The following is a 16657-nucleotide window of genomic DNA, read 5'->3' as shown; positions in this document are numbered from 1 at the left end:
TTTATAAAGTTTTAAAAATATTTTATGTCATAAGTGGCAATTTACCAGAATTAAAAAATAGTTACAAAAACAAATTAAGAAATACCAGTTCCAAAGCCTAACTTAGCATTTTTTTCAAATAGTTATTGTTTTTTGGGACCTAAAATGTTTAGTATAATTTCTTCAATTATTAGTTGTGAGAATATAAAGTTATTTTCAAAAACATTAAATAAGTGGTTATTGGGTTTTGATAAATTAGATTTTCTTCTCTGCATAGATTCCTAGTTAATTAAAGAAGGTAACAGTAAATTTTAGTTTGAATTTATTTAAGTGGATTTTCATTTGCTTTGTAATTGTAGCAGCACACTTTTAATCAATTTTTTTTTAGGAGCTTATAAAAAAATCAAAGTTTTGTTGAAATTTTCTTTGAGCTGAAAACGATTTTTGTTATAAAAGGAACCTCTCCACAGGCACTTGCCTCTAGAGGCCCTAGTTATTTTTGAAAATATTTCTTTTAATTACGAGTGTTTTTGTTTTAATTTTATTTACAAGAATGTTAAATTTTTATTTGTTTGCTCATTAGGTTTGTACATTGTATATACATTTGGTTGTTTAGGTTACTTTATTGATTTATTACATTGTGTATACCATTGTATATAATGTGTTATTGTAATATTTTCAAAAATAAATCATATTCTATTCTATTCTATTCTTTTGAACAATTTATGATCTTATTCTTAATCCAAGAATTGGTAATCAGATTATTTAAATCTTGGGATTCAAATCTGGCTGTTTTTATACTATGTGTAGATTAATTAAAATCATAAAGTCACTGTCATAGACTAAATCAGAGATACCATGGCTGTTACAGCATTTGGCCTAGGCACTTTAGTGTTTAATGGGTTGGAAATGGCTATGCACTCGATGATGGAGGCCTCCTGCCTGAATGATGTGGTCTTTGTTCACCCTGTTCTACATGGTCTCTTCACGTTCCTGCAGATGCATTTCCTGTTCGTCAACTCTCAGGTGTGGTATTAAAAGTAGTTAAACAATCAGAATATTAATAATGTTTTCGTTTTCAAATTACCAAATTTAATAACTTTGAAAATTCCCTAAAGTGTAGTACATTCAAAGCTGATAGGACATTTGTTTGTAAGAAAACGAATTGCAGACAGAAAGTACAATTATAATTACCAAGATAATGTAACAGAGTTCTTAATAATAAGTAATATAATCAGTAAAAGGAACAATGATCTGCGTGCCCGTACTCAAAACCGTTTTTTCCAATAATTTTACCAGTGCCCGGGTCCTGCTACACGTTTATTTTACCAGTGCCCGGGTCCTGCCACACGTTTATTTTACCAGTGCCCGGGTCCTGCCACACGTTTATTTGAAGGGACCGTGTCAACGGACGAGATAGCACAATCTTGTGACTTACTACTGAATCTTACTATCATTAACAAAATAATAATATGTTGTCAATGGGACAATGGGGGGGGGGGTGAAGGGGTGTAATGGGACATTACAGGGCCTAGCCGAATATCTTTTCCGCTAAAGCTAAGTACGGCCCTGATAATCTGTACAGTAAAGTGTCCATAAGGAAACATCGTGAAATATTTCCTGAAAATTTATGATGTTTACTTTCTATATTATATGTAATTCCAAACAAACCTAACATGTTATTTATATCTGGGGAATTCATGGATGTGCAGGAGTAGCATGTCACTAATCATAATAGACAATAGACAATTTCTTTATTTACATATTCATAGAGAATAGTACATGCGTCATAAAACAAAAGTTGTGGTTAGTAAAATTTATACAATGGAAATGGTTTCTGTGTCATAAAATATTGAGATATTGGAGTAAAAGGGTTGATAGACAGATCTAGTTTACTGCGGAGGATGACTGTTGAAGTAGGTGAGGCTTCCTTAGCGCTAAAGGTTTTATCAAACATAGGAAGTAACATCCCCTGCTATCTTTCTCTGGGAGGGGATGGAACAGAGCTAGCCTCCCTTTCTTCCAATGTGACATGTCAGTTATAAGAAGCTCAAGAGGTCGAACTATATGACCACTAGATTTACTATGTGGGGTCGTCCAACCTACATTTGGCAGTAATGATTCTGTATTATGGGTATACTACAACTCTATCCATAACCTCCTATTTCCATTGTTTTCATTTTATTTCTTATTATGCTGTTCTTAGACTTTAATTAACTTCATTTACCCATAAATAAATAATATTTCTTCTATTGATAATGGTAAATATTGCTGATTTGAAAGGATTATGTAATAAAAAAAACTTTTTTCTTGCAGGTGCTGGTAGAAAGGTTTGGTCTGGTAGCAAGGTTTGGTTTCATGCATCTGGCAGCAACAAATCTGGCATTGTGGGCTCGTCTGGTGGTCTGGGAGTCGGGGAATGAGTGGACGTACTTTGTGTACCTGGCGCAGACAGCCGGAATGGTGCCTCGTGCCTCCAGCTACGATGCTGCTGTGCCTACCCCCCTCCAGCTAAAGGGTTTTCCTCGTTCTGTCACAGATACTGCTAGGTTCCAGCGTGACTTGCGCCACGGTTCGTTAAACATCCTTTTCAAAGTTGTGATTTTTATTGTTATGAAATAATGTTAAAGGTGCCATGTTCGTAAATTAACAAAACCCTACATCTAAGTACTGTACTAAATTTATTTTTTTGAAAACATATGTTTTCATACATACAAAGCTAACTTTATGCATTTGTATTATTTGGAAAAAAGCTGATGTAATATTACGTTTGAGTGATCTCTGTTTTGTTGTTTGGCAGTATATTAACTGACAGTTTTCATTAATGACTTGAATGACAGTATTATAGCCTTGCCCATTAAATATGAAGTATTTTTGCTTGTTGCTCTTGTTAAACTATATCACATTACAAAAAAAACATGACAATTATAATACTATGGCTAGTAAAATAATTTCAAATGTAACCAACCATGAAGAGCTTCTTACTTTCAAGACTATTTATTTTAAATAGTACTAAATTTCTTTAAAAGTGACAATTTTTAAACTGTGACAAATGGTTCAATAAATGTTTTAATTGGATATATAAATAATTGTTTTCAAATCAAGCAAAACTAGAGGTTGTTGTGTTTTTATTAAACCATACAGAAAGTAATGCCCACATAAAGCTATGAAATCCAGATCAGCATGAGGGACCGATCCCTTCCTAATATTTGTGTGTGATTTCATTTTATTTATCCAAAGGTGATCTTGCAATTGTGATTTTGCCAAGGAGAGATTTTAGTTGATATTTGATTCCATATTTAGTAGGCAATGCCAGTGCTCTCACTAGTCAAGTGTACCGACCCATCTCTGACAGCCACATTGACCAAGTGGTGGCTCTACACCAGTGCCTCAACACTAACTCCCTCGGTCAGCTGTGGACATCATCCATGCCCTTTCTTTACCCTTTCATCATCCAGTTCAGGTAAATTTAAGTAGTGAGGAGCATTATGTTTAATATTTACTACTAACACTGCGTCTCATGAATATTTATATACTACCTGATATAAAGCTCATAAGAATAAATTGTTTGGAGGAGTGCTAACACGTTTGCTATGGTATGACCCACTCGTGGATCGCGGGTCTTCTTTTATGGATGGAGTGACCCACCGGTGTGTCATGCTGTCTATTAGAAAAGCCCACCTCAGCAGTGGGGTTTCTAGTACTCTCTGAATATTATCCGGTTACATTTTAAATATTAAAAATATGTTCACAGACATTATTAATCACTCCAAAACAAGTTTTTTGAACAAAGTTATGGTCATTTATCATTTTTGGTCAAAATTGCATTGTAATTTGAAAAAGATCGATACTTTTAGCCATCACGAATGTGTTAAAACAATCTTGAAATCTTTGACTGATTTGAAATTATGGTTCAAAACACCGATTCAGGTTATTAGGCTAAAATATGCAACTATATTATTGTACACTTAATTAAGCTTAGTATCTATATCAAGAAGTATATATCCTGATGTGGTTATGTGTGAATAATCAGCATATGCATGCAGAGTTATCTCCATTGATAATAATTTTTAAATCTCAATTTTATCATAATGTAATGATAAATCAACTAAAAGAAATTGTTCATAAAACAGTGACTGATGCTTCATAGTGGTTTATATCGAAAGGATTTCTTTTAAATAGAGAAAAAACTAAAAACATACTTTTCAGCTTGAGTCCACTGGATGTTGATGATGAGGATTTGGTTAGTAAATTTAAGTTTTTAGGGGTTTCCTTGATAATAAATTGAGTTGGAATATACATGTGGATTATATAGCTTCAAATTTGTCAAGAACAACTTATTTATTAAGACGTCTTATGTTTTTTGTTCCTAAAAACTATGTAAGAACTGCTTATTTTTCCTACTTCCAGTCCATTCTAAGGTATGTTCTCATACTATGGGAAAATTGCAGTAGAATAAATGAAATTTTAACTGCTCAAAAGAAACCTGTGAGAACTATTTCAGGGTCAAACCCTTTAGACCAACTATTTTTACACCTTAACATACAAAAATTATAAAATTATAAAAAAGTATGAAGTTGAAATGTAATAGTTAATCTGTAATTTATAGTTATAAGTATATCTAGACTTGGCGTTGTGCTACAACACTGACATTGTTAATACTTGTAAAAAGTCTTAAAACAATAAACTGATTGAATGTTGTTGAATGTTTACAGCTTAATCGCAGCAGGTGTGACATACGTGATGGGTCGCAATGTTGGGCGAGATAGAGTCAACAAGAAAAAATCCATCCATAAGAAGGCCTTTGTCAACAACAATAACAATAATAATAACAATGGAAACTGTAAACCCTCAGCTAACTGTGATTTGGAAACCCACTATCTTAGCTCTCAGGTATTGCTAATTTATATGGTAATAAATAATACCTTATTTAATATTACTTTTAGGAATAGTTAAAAAATTGCTTTTATATTTGAGTAAAACTTAAAATACAGTTAATTACAATGATTGTACCAAACTTTGAATCTACATTTATAAAATACTAAAACTAGTATTTTGATTATAAAAATGTTTTTAGTTAAAATAATTTTATAACTATATGTGCTACAGATGGATATGGCCTGATGCCTTGGGGCAGATCAAATTTCAATTATTTAAGTAAATATTTTTTCTTTGCTATCCTCCTTATTTTAGTAACAATTTTTAATAAATATGTTAGAACAAATTCTCATCCCAAAAGAGCAAGTCAGCAAGTTATGTGGAAATTCTACGCACATTTTTGCAACCATGACTTGAAGCTTTGGGGATTGACACAACAGATATATATATATATATATATATATATATATATATATATCGTTTCAACAGGATTAAGCCACAGCCCACACGATTAATGCATCTATAGAAGCCGTTAGAGAAATGTTTCCTGATCATGTTTTTTCATATTTTGGCTTACCAGATCTATCGCTGTGCGACTTCTTCTTATGGAGTTATTTGGAATTCAAGGTTTATTGTTGTACCTCGTTCATTCGAAGTCTGCAATATGTGAATAAATTGCTGCTGTAGCACAGGACACTTTGACAAAGGGTATGGAGAACTTTTAAGAGAGACTTGAAATGAGCATTGACACCTCAGTTAAAGAACACTTTTCAAAATTAAACATTTTTACAGTTTATGGCCTTTATGTTTACGAAGTAATTGTATCTTTAAAACAAAGATATCATGATCAAATATTTAATAGTGATTTTCACATGTATAACACCAGACAAAGTAAAGATTTTGCCATTCCCACTCATCATTCTTCGGCATTTTTTTTGCAAGAAACCTCAGTATGCAGGAATTAAATTTTTTAACAAAATTCCAGAACATATTAAGGCTGAACCATCATTCAATAAGTTTAAAAAAATACTTAAGGATTACCTAACAATCAAAGTATTATACTCTTTTAAGGAATTATAAATGCAATAAAGTAAAATTAGCCTAATTTTAAGACATGTTGAATACTTTTAAGTTAATGACACTATTCAATGTATTGACTGTAATACCTATGAATAAAGAATTATCTGAATCTGAATCTGAACACGCAAGGACGCCAACTTCTGATGTTATTTGAATAAAATAGTTTTGGAATTCTTCATTCCCAATCCTCAAATTGGTTTGTTTGCTGATTGTTTTGGTGTTAATAAAATTATTGGGTGATTAAAATAAACTTACTTGTATCATTATAAATACACGTGTTCTTTTTGTGCCATCCTGTACAAATACTTTTACAAAACTTCAAAAATAAGCATTTTACGAAAAATTCTAGCCTTGCGTGAGAATTTATCAGAGCCGTGGAAGGCAGTGTGTGTTGCATGAGAATAGTTTGTCAACTACAATACTGCTAGTTTTACGTTCCTTGGAGGTTATCCTGGATCTCAAATAAGATGAACATGTAACACCTTATTACATTCAATGTTCCATCTTAGCAGCTTCAATGTTCAATACTCTGCTGCTCTTAGCAGAATTATTTTTCTTTTAGAATCAGTTCATTCTATCACCTGTCAGTTACTGTTAGATAGGGCTCAGTTTTAGCAGTTTTAGGAGATGTGAGAACAATGCATTCTTATTCATTTACATTCATTCCCTACCACAGGGCTAAAGCATGTAAGAAATCCTTCACCACTACTGCTTCTAAAACTTGGGATTTCTTACCAGACATAATACGAAAATTGAGTTAGTCTTGTTTTGTGGAAGACCTGAACCATATTATCACGAACCAGGATCCTGCTGCTTACTAGGCGCGTCTGTGTTTCATATAAACAGAAATGGACGTTGAAAAAACTTAATACTAAGGAGTTTTTTTTTAGATTACAAACAGTTTTGAATAAAGTTTTATAGGTTATTATAAAAATAGATTGTTGCATGTATGTGTGTGTTTGTATATATTGTAGATATTTATTATTAGAGGTTGAATATAAAAGTGGGCCGTAAGGCCCTTATTTTGTCTACGTAAATATGTATTTCTATTTTGGTCATTAGAGTAGAACAATTGTTTTCCATATGCACATTTATTTTCAAATTATACTTGAATTTTTTAAGGGATATTTATTCATTATTAGTGTTACAGTGAAAATGTATACGTATATTGTTTAATTAAATTGGGTTTGATCTGTAATGTAATGCAGATTGATTGTGCTGGAGCCAGCAAAGGGCTGTTCTTGGGCATTCTGTGTCTGGTTGCTGGCATCGTTGTCATCATCATCTTCTTAGTGGTGAAGGACGATGAAGGCTTCCCATCAGAGACTCTGTTCTGGATGATCACAGGGACATTGGCTGGGATATTGGCCATCAGTTGTGTCATGACTGTACTCGGACTGATTCAGGTTGGCATACAATACATTTATCAACAAATACTACTATAATTAAACTTAATTTAATTGTGAAAGTGGCATATAAAGCAATGGTATGCGTCAGGTACGGAAGTTGTCACTGTCCGGTCGAGTTCCGTCAACACTAGACAGCTTGCTCTCCACCGCCACTCTGACCGGTGTCCAGCTGTATTCAGTGTTCGGACTGGTAGTCGGTGCCAGTGTGGCGTCAGCGTCAGCACATCACAGTCGCGAGCAACGCCAACACCTCATGCTGCTGGTGGTGAGCTGTCTGCAGCTGGCACAGTCTGCGGCACAGAGCTGTCTCATTGGTGAGGCCCTACGACGTACTTCCGTCACTCGACACCAACTGCTCACCAAGCCAGGACGCCAGGTCAGTGTGGGAATACTGGTTATAAACCAAGGTTGTTTGATAACGTTTTATAGAATGGTTTATCTAAGGTGATTGCTTCTTTGACATTTTATTTTTATCCTATCTTAACAATGGCTGGAGTGGATTTATGGAGTCCATGTTTCTCCCACAGTGAGCTATACGTGGGGGCCTGCTCTCGAGTAAGCTCTTCTAACAGTCTGGTGGTTCTCCAATGGAAGGATCATAAAATTTTCTGTATAGGAAAGTTTTAACACGATAAATTTACAAATATTAATGACTGACTTATTAATTGTAGTATCCAATACACAGTAATAGTTGGCATGTAACAAACTAAGTAAAATGAGTTTATGTTTTTACCCTATAGCAAAGCACAAGTATTCAGCTAGTTCCATAATGTAACAAAACAGGTCTATTATGAAGTATACAATAAATATATTAAGTGTACAATTGAATCAGGAACTACATAACAGCCATAAATCAAATCTTTGATCTTTAATGAAACCTGTACATCTGCACAGGATGTACCATAGTACTAAACACAAAGTACTGTAACCAGTAATTTTATAGCAGTGGGATACATTTTAGAATTCATAAATAATATTACCTATTTACATTTTATTTTCTTCGAAAACCTACATTATTTCAGTTAGAAATATAATATACTAATACTAATATAATATAATATAGACTTACTAATTGCAGTACCCAATAATACACAGTAATAGTTGGCATATAACAAATTAAGTGAAACAAGTTTATGTTTTGATCCTGTAGCAAAGCATGAGTATTCAGCTAGTTTCCTAATGTAACAAAACAATGAAATATACAGTGTATAAAATTGAATCTGGAACAGCCATAAATCAGATCATTGATCTTTGATGAGACCTATACATTTGCACAGGATGTATCATAGTACTAAACACAAAGTAATGTAACCAGTATTTTTATAGGAGTGGGATACATTTTATGAACCATAAATAATATTGCATATTTACATTTTATTTTCATTCCATTCTTTGAATACCATAACATTAAAATGATACAACACAACACACATATAAATTAATAAATATCACTTGCACATAAAGATAAAACATGATTGCACGTGACGTTCCATACAAGCTGCAACTTGGTAACCATTTATTTATCTGTGTGTTATGTTGTATCATTTTAATTTTATGACAAAGCCATCCACCAACACTAACTTCAGACGATGAAAGTTAACCTCCGAAACATGTCACCTAAAAACCACATTTTTATTGTCCTGAGGTAAAAGGACGGTTTGTCCCCGCGCTTAGTCCTAAAAGGACTTTGCACCTCCGTTATATTTGTACGAGGCTTTTGCAGAAGCCTATCCTGTTCTCTGATATCCTTGGGGCTGAGGAGGTATAAAACCACATACAATTGAATCGGATTGACAGTAGGATATCAAATTATTTTAGTCAATATGATCGATTCTGGGATAAACACGATGAATTATAATTTATTAATATATACTAATGAACCCAAGTATTAATTTTTACCTTTTTAGCTCATCATAAAATAATTATTTTTGTTTCGTATTTGGTCAAGCTTATTTGTGTTTCTGCTATAGGATTAGTATTTTTGTGTTGCAGGTGATAACATTCCTTTTATGTAGTAATGTGGCTCTGTGGGCATTTGACTCGTTTGTCGGCCAGAGCTGGCTCAGTCAGGAGTTACAGCTGAGGTACCTGGGTGTCCTGGCCTGGGGAGTCATCTCCCGTCTCTCTCTGCCCCTCCTGGTCTTCTACCGCTTCCACTCCGGTGTGCTACTACTTGAGGTCTGGCAGAGGGCTTACCGCAGCTGCCGTCTTCCAGACAATTGACAATCACGTAGATCCAAATGGTTAGTAAATATTATTATTTGACAAACAGCATTGTTTAAATTAAATTCGTGTTTTATATAATTTTATTCAGCTTAACACATTCACAACAACAGCTTTTTTCAAGACTTTATTTTCCTTTGAATTTTTCAATAATAGTGTCATAAAACCTTAGTCTTTTTTATGTCAAATGTCTAAAAAAACAAGAAAAGTATGTAGGCTTTCTAATTTTGCACAACAAATTATTTCATTATGATTTTTCAATTTTTCCCCGTGTACTCCAAGGGGTACCAAACAAAATTAATTTACCTTAAATATTTAGCAATTGTATGCCCGACGGGGTACACGATATTTAGGTATTTATTTAAGCGTAGGATAAAATTTATTAATCCACTCAGACAGGCAAACAATAAAACACAATATGGAAATGCATAGCAATGTGTACCCCATCGGACACACAACGCGCTTTACAAAAGACTGGTGTGTACCCGATTTGAGATATGAAAGATGGTGTATACCCGTCATCAAGAATGCAGATTGTAAATATATTAATTATAATAGATTACATGAGCGCAAAGAAACCTACGACCAGGGAAACAAGAAATTTTGGTTTTTGAAAACAGAATTTTGACAAGCAAATGCTAAGCAAAAATATAATTAATTTATTCATATCATCAGTATAAATGTATACAATTTCTGTATACCATTTCCTAAACAGAAATTTTAAGTTCTTTGTATTACTCTATAAAGCACAAAATCGTTACGGTGTAAAACAAAAGTGTGTGTAAAGTTTCCAAAAAATTACATTTTTATTTCAGAAATGTCTAGAAAATATATAATTAAAGAAAAATGTAATGTATAGCACTTCAATGAGTTCACATTCACACATCAACTCAAACCTATCATGTACAATCTTTTTTGTATCATGTGCTTTCGTTGTTTTGTTACTTATTTATAAATGCAGAAAATTTATAAGATTTATTATACTAAAATGTATAAAATAATATAGAAGCACGAATATTTTTAGAGGGAAATGCTCTGGAAATTGCTTGTTTCCTATGGTAGACGAAAAAAATTATTATTTTACCCCTATAGTCTAAAAGTTCTAAAATTTAATTCCCTACACAGAAATATGCAATATTTTCAAATTCTGAAATACGAAAAATATATATAACATAAAATATGCAATAAATAGTCAATGTTTTCAATGGGCTATTTTCAGCTCTTAATACCTGATAAGATTCTAAAATATTTTATGAAATAAAAATGTTGTAATTATTATGTTATGTAGAAGCTAGTCAGAAGACAACCAGCCCAGGGTCTGCCATAACAAACAATCTTCATTACAGAATGAGTTACATTGGCATTTTGATGATTCAACTAATCAATAGGAGCTTCACTAGGTCAGGGTTTGCGTTTCCTATTTTAAAGGCTACACTAAGTACAGTATCAGGAACGCAGGGTATAGAAAGAGGTTTAGTGAGGACAGACTTGGTACTCCAGGTGAAGGTCAATTCACACACATCAGTTCCGGCGCGTCACAGGTCAGTCACATCAGTCACGTCACAGTCAAAAAATTTATTCTATAATGGATGTCCTGTTGCGCTATCTACACTCATCCGGCTCAGTTCTGGCGCAGGTCCGTCAGTCGCTCTGTCGGCGTCCGTCAGTCATTTTCATATTTCTTCCCACCGATATTTTTGGATTGTTCGGACGCCTGACGGTCGCGTGACGGATGTGTTTGCTATTTTAAAGGATTGCGTTTTTATATAAAAGTTGTATTTCTGTAATGAGTTTATATTTTAAAGACTGTTTGTTACGATCATCAAGATAAACGATGAAAAATTGATAGAAACTGTTTGCAAATATAGTTTTGTATGATATGTCTAACCCTAAGTACATGGACTCGTCTGTGAAGAATGAAATTTTTAAGAATATTTAAAGAACTTAGTTTCATCGTCCATTAGTCCCTTAAATAACGTGATGAACTCTCCCTGACTTTCCCTCTTCTTGCATAAATCATGAACCCATATCCTTCGCTTTTTTCTCTTATTTTCAATCTCTTCGTCATCTAAGGGTATCGCTATTGCAGCTAACTCTACTATAGTAAAATCAGCCATTGAGGTAATTATATATTATCCAATTTAATTCACTCATGATAAAATAAGCTTGACTGTAAGATCACTGTATAAAGTGACTGACGACAGTTGACTGACAAATTCCGGACGGAACTGTGACTGAACTGAGACTGAACTGTGACGGAACTGTGACTCAACTGATGTGTGTGAATAGACCTTGACTTCTGTTCCAAAACTGACTGTCTATCCATCCCAGTCCTTATATTTTGTATAACAGGAAAGATTATCAGGGGTTCAGGAAACTGTATTAGCAAAGTTTTTTTAACTATCAACAATATTGTTACCAGGAGTGTAACCACTATTGATTGCAGCTACATAAGAACCATGTTAAACATCACACACTTGTACGATCTTATTTAGTTGTAGAATTACGGGACCTGTCCCATTTTAAAAATATAACTAATACACATGCAAACCCTTTTTATTAAAAAAAATATTTTCATAGAACATTAAATAAAACGTAAACAATTTTTGTACTTGGTCGTTTAAATATGTGACAAGTATACAATATTGATATACCATAATACTTCGATCAAAAAAAGGCTGTAAAAGTGCATGATGAACATTGCTGTTTTGAGAAAATAGCTCATGGCCATTTCCCTAAAGCTCGCTCAATTGATTTTTGGTTAGGATTATATTGTATTTATTTCAACTTCTTGGCTCTTTAAAATAACTTTTCTAAAGACAGAAAAAAATTGAAAAAGTATGGTATTAGTCACTTCATTAAGAACTGCAGGCATTTGAAGTAGGACATTTATCAATTATGTAATCATGCCCAAATAAAAACGGCATTAGTCGAAAACTTGAAACTCTTACAGTAAGAGTTGTAGCTTTAGGACTAAATGTTTTAAATTCATTTATTGCTTCAGGAAATTACATATTCTTAACTAAATACAGTTTAAGAAAATAAAAGATTCTTAATAATTTTGTGGAAGAAAATTACATAAAAAAAATTAAAACATAATATTCCTTTTGGTCATTTTAAGTAAATGTTTATACAGGGTGTTTGAAAAGTATGGGTACGGCTTAATATTTTAAAAACCATAGGAGATAACATCTATAAACTTTGCACAGTGTCATATGGCTATGTAAACTATTTTTCCTTGCTATTACCATGACATGCCAACCATGGGGGGACGGCCCACAGAGGAAAACATGGAAATCTTAAATTGAAGCATGGGTCGAGTGATACCTCATTTGAAAGAGCTCACTTAGTAGAGTTGAATGCCGCAAACCGCATCTCAAAAGGTTTATCCAGTCAGAAATGGCAGCGCATAATGTACTTCACAATGTGTACCTAAAACAAGCCGCCATTTCTGATTGGATAAACCTTTTGAGATGCGGTTTGCGGCATTCAACTCTACTAAGTGAGCTCTTTCAAATGAGGTATCACTCGAACCCATGCTTCAATTTAAGATTTCCATGTTTTCCTCTGTGGGCCGTCCCCCCATGGTTGGCATGTCATGGTAATAGCAAGGAAAAATAGTTTACATAGCCATATGACACTGTGCAAAGTTTATAGATGTTATCTCCTATGGTTTTTAAAATATTAAGCCGTACCCATACTTTTCAAACACCCTGTATACTTCGGTTCTCCTTTGGGCCTCATTATAATACAAGGGTCATTACAGGGACAAACAGTCTAGAGGGGAAACAATTTATTTGAACAAAACAAAACTTTTACTACTTTTCAACATAATCCCCTTGAACATTTATGCACTTGTTCCAATGGACCATAAGCTTTTTATACCAGTTGCAAAGAACTCTTTATCTTGGTGTTTGAGCCAATATCCCAAAAACTTCTTGACATCCTCGTTATCCTGAAACCTATTTCCATGCAATGCCTCCTTCAGCGGACCAAACAAGTGGAAATCACTTGGTGCTCAAGACTGAAGGGGGATGATGAAATACTTCCCAGCCCATTTTGTTAATGGTTTCTCAGGTTAGTTTAGCAGTATGAGGACGTGCCTTGTCTTGTTGGAGAATCAAATCTTTCCTCTGAGATCAACGACGTTTCTCTCTCACGGCTGGCTTCACTTTGTTCAAAAACATATCCAAGTAGTATTGGCTGTTAGTTGTATGCGGATGTTCAAGATAATCACAAAAAAACCTGACCTTCAGCATCCCAAAACACCGTCAACATAGCTTTTCCTACTGGTGCTAGTGTTTTGAATTTTTTTCCTGACAGGTGAACTGGTGTGCTTCCACTCCGTGCTTTGCCTTTTTAATTCTGGCTCATAATGGTGAACCCAAGTTTCATCACATGTTAAAATTTTGTTGAGGAAGTGCTCACCTTCTCTTTCATAACGTTCCTGTAGCTCTGTGCACACTCTCAACCTTGTTTCCATGTGTAGCCGTGTCAACTCTTTTGGGACCCATCTTGCACATGTTTTGTGGTACTTCAACTTGAGTTTAATAATGTTATGAACTGTATCCATACTCACATGATCTTTTTCAACTATCATTTCCACAGTGACTCGGCAGTGAGCACAAATTATGTCATCAATTCGACTTTCCAGTGAGGGAGTTGAAACTTCAACTGGTCAGCCAGGACAGTGTTCGTCAGTCACCGAGTCTCGGCCATTTTAAAAATGTTCTACCCACTTAAAACAATTTTCACCTTGCACTTTAGTCATTCTAGAGTATATATTCACTGGTTTTTTACCTTTAGCAAGTACAAACCGAATAACAGAACATTCTTCAACTATAGTGAAATTTTCAAGTGGACTTGCCATAATTAAATGTATTTTTGAGGTTATAAAAACAATGTTAATCAATTAGCTGATCAGGGCTTATCCCAGTGATGCCAACTTAAAGCTATAAGAGTACCAAAATTACTCTACCAACAGTTTTCTCCCCAGACCTGTTTGTCTCTTTAATTATTGAATGATCCTCGTGTGACCCTAATTTTCGTTCAAATGACTACCATTCTTTGTAGAATGATACAAAATTACTTTCCTATTTCCCTTGCTTTAGAAATGGTATCTTTGAAGACTCTTAACCAAAATGTGCTTAAAAGCAAAATTAACAATATAATAATCTAATTGTTTACAGGGCTACAGGCAGAGGGGCCAAACTGCCCAAGCGAGTGCCCGCGCCTGAGGTGGAGTGTGTATATCTCGCTCCCCACCATGGCTCATTTTTCCTCAACTTCGACTATGCACTGCCACCGCCTCGTAGAAAAAAGGTGAAACACCACGAAAGCCACCCAACTGATCCAGCTTCCTGTTTCTTTGTAGAACCTGATACCAACTTTTACCACTTCATCGCAGCTAGCCAGTCTACTCCATTCAGAAAAGTACCTTGGCATCCAAATCTGCACATGCTAAAATTTTGAATATTTGAAGAAAAAAAAATATCTAAAATACATTAGTAGTATGACATTCTATCTCAAAGTAGTTTATCACAATCAAAAAGATTTAATTTTGTAGATTAAAACAATAGAAATTAATCTTGAAATCACTCTATATTACTGTACTTCATCATTATTTTGAAAAATTTAAGTTACATGAAACACAGTAAATTACCACTTTTAGTATAAATGTAGAATTATTTTTCAGATATAGCTTAGTTAAATACTTTTAAAAATGTACATTTAAACACAAAGTATTTGTGGCCAGTCAACAAAAAGTGTTATGAAAATAAAAATTAGTATTAATTAAAATGCCAATAAATAATCCTTTCAATAAAAAAAATTGTAAATTTTGTTTATACTGTTATGTATTTATTTGATTAAATTTGTATATATTTTTGTAAATATAACCTGCAGATATTTTAGATCTAAAAAAATTTCCAACTAACTCAATAGCATAACAGTTTCACATTTTGTAAGAAACTCTTCACCATTAATAATTTACTCTGGCCACTCTTTTAACACAGAATATACCAAAACACTCATAATTTAATATATTCTAATTTATATTTTTTAAGTTGTACCTTGATAATGTATGCCATATTAGTTTGTATCATGTATTTTATGTGTTAAAAATCAAATGTAGAAAGTAAGGTTCTTATGTGAATATAGAGCATATTATTGATAGTAAAATTGTTTTAAGTGATTCATTGCAAAAATTAGAATTTAGCTCTATTAGTTTAATACAAGGAATAAACAAAGCATTCTTTACTTATTTTTGGTTCCGGATATGTAATGAAACTAAATAAATCACTCATTAACTTTATTTAAAATGAATATTCATATCAATGTTAAAAAAACTTGGCCTAATTTTTACTTTTTTTCTAAATTACAAACAGTTGTAATATTCAATGTAATTAATACATGTTTTACGTTAGATGTCAAATTTAAAAGTATAAGTGGAGAAATGCTTATTTAACTGTTGGTATTTAGATTTAAACTATTTATCAAATTACTCTTAAGTAAAAAAAATCAGTACATGTTGGGTTGTTTTTCTATTAGGATTGGTCAACATTCAGAATTTAAAAAACAAAAACCAACTGAATGTTTGTAAGTTAAATAAAACTGTGTGCAATATACTCCAAAGAATGTATATATTTATTTTATAAAAAATGTTACAAAACTACACTGTGCATTAATTTATTGTATTTTAGTAGTATTTTCCCAATTTCAACACCATAATGATGAAATTTCAGTTTTTTTTTTTGGCAGTTAAGATCTCCAGATTCCTATACCCCACCTTTGGAAAATAAAAGAAATATACACAGACAGAATAAATGATATTTTATACAGAATGTCTTGCCAGTCAATGATAATATTCATAGGTCAATCAATGACAAGTCCAAATAAAAAAACTATGGTGGGGCTGGTGTGATCATTTGGTATCTGTAGTGCCTCCATGCAGTCGGCATGTAGTTATGCTAAAATGAGGTTCTAATCATTTTTTGTTGTTTCACAAAATAAATGCCCACGAGTTGTTAGATGTGATCAATAATACGGTTTTGTTGGCAAAAAGCCATAATTGATTGATCAGTAAGTGT

The 16657-nt window shown here is 33.2% G+C and overlaps 1 protein-coding gene across 3 annotated transcripts in view; it reads left to right on the top strand.

The window, feature by feature from the left end:
* The window catches only part of LOC124357529 (proton channel OtopLc-like), a 121387-nt gene extending 105251 nt beyond the window's left edge, over window positions 1-16136 (top strand). The window contains exons 6-13 of one of the 3 annotated variants that reach the window (XM_046809412.1): window positions 851-1005; window positions 2296-2551; window positions 3286-3442; window positions 4695-4872; window positions 7146-7343; window positions 7435-7722; window positions 9339-9589; window positions 14759-16136. In XM_046809412.1, the coding sequence (XP_046665368.1) occupies window positions 851-1005; window positions 2296-2551; window positions 3286-3442; window positions 4695-4872; window positions 7146-7343; window positions 7435-7722; window positions 9339-9569 (1463 nt within the window). In that variant the 3' untranslated portion in view covers window positions 9570-9589; window positions 14759-16136. Of the gene's footprint in view, window positions 1-850; window positions 1006-2295; window positions 2552-3282; window positions 3443-4694; window positions 4873-7145; window positions 7344-7434; window positions 7723-9338; window positions 9590-14758 lie in introns of all 3 variants that reach the window. The other 2 variants (XM_046809411.1, XM_046809413.1) reach the window with 2 other exon arrangements.
* Window positions 16137-16657: the final 521 nt, after the last annotated feature.

This window comes from Homalodisca vitripennis, chromosome 3, assembly GCF_021130785.1.
Source record: "Homalodisca vitripennis isolate AUS2020 chromosome 3, UT_GWSS_2.1, whole genome shotgun sequence".
NCBI lineage: Eukaryota > Metazoa > Arthropoda > Insecta > Hemiptera > Cicadellidae > Homalodisca > Homalodisca vitripennis.
This window is presented reverse-complemented; position numbering and strand designations above follow the sequence as displayed.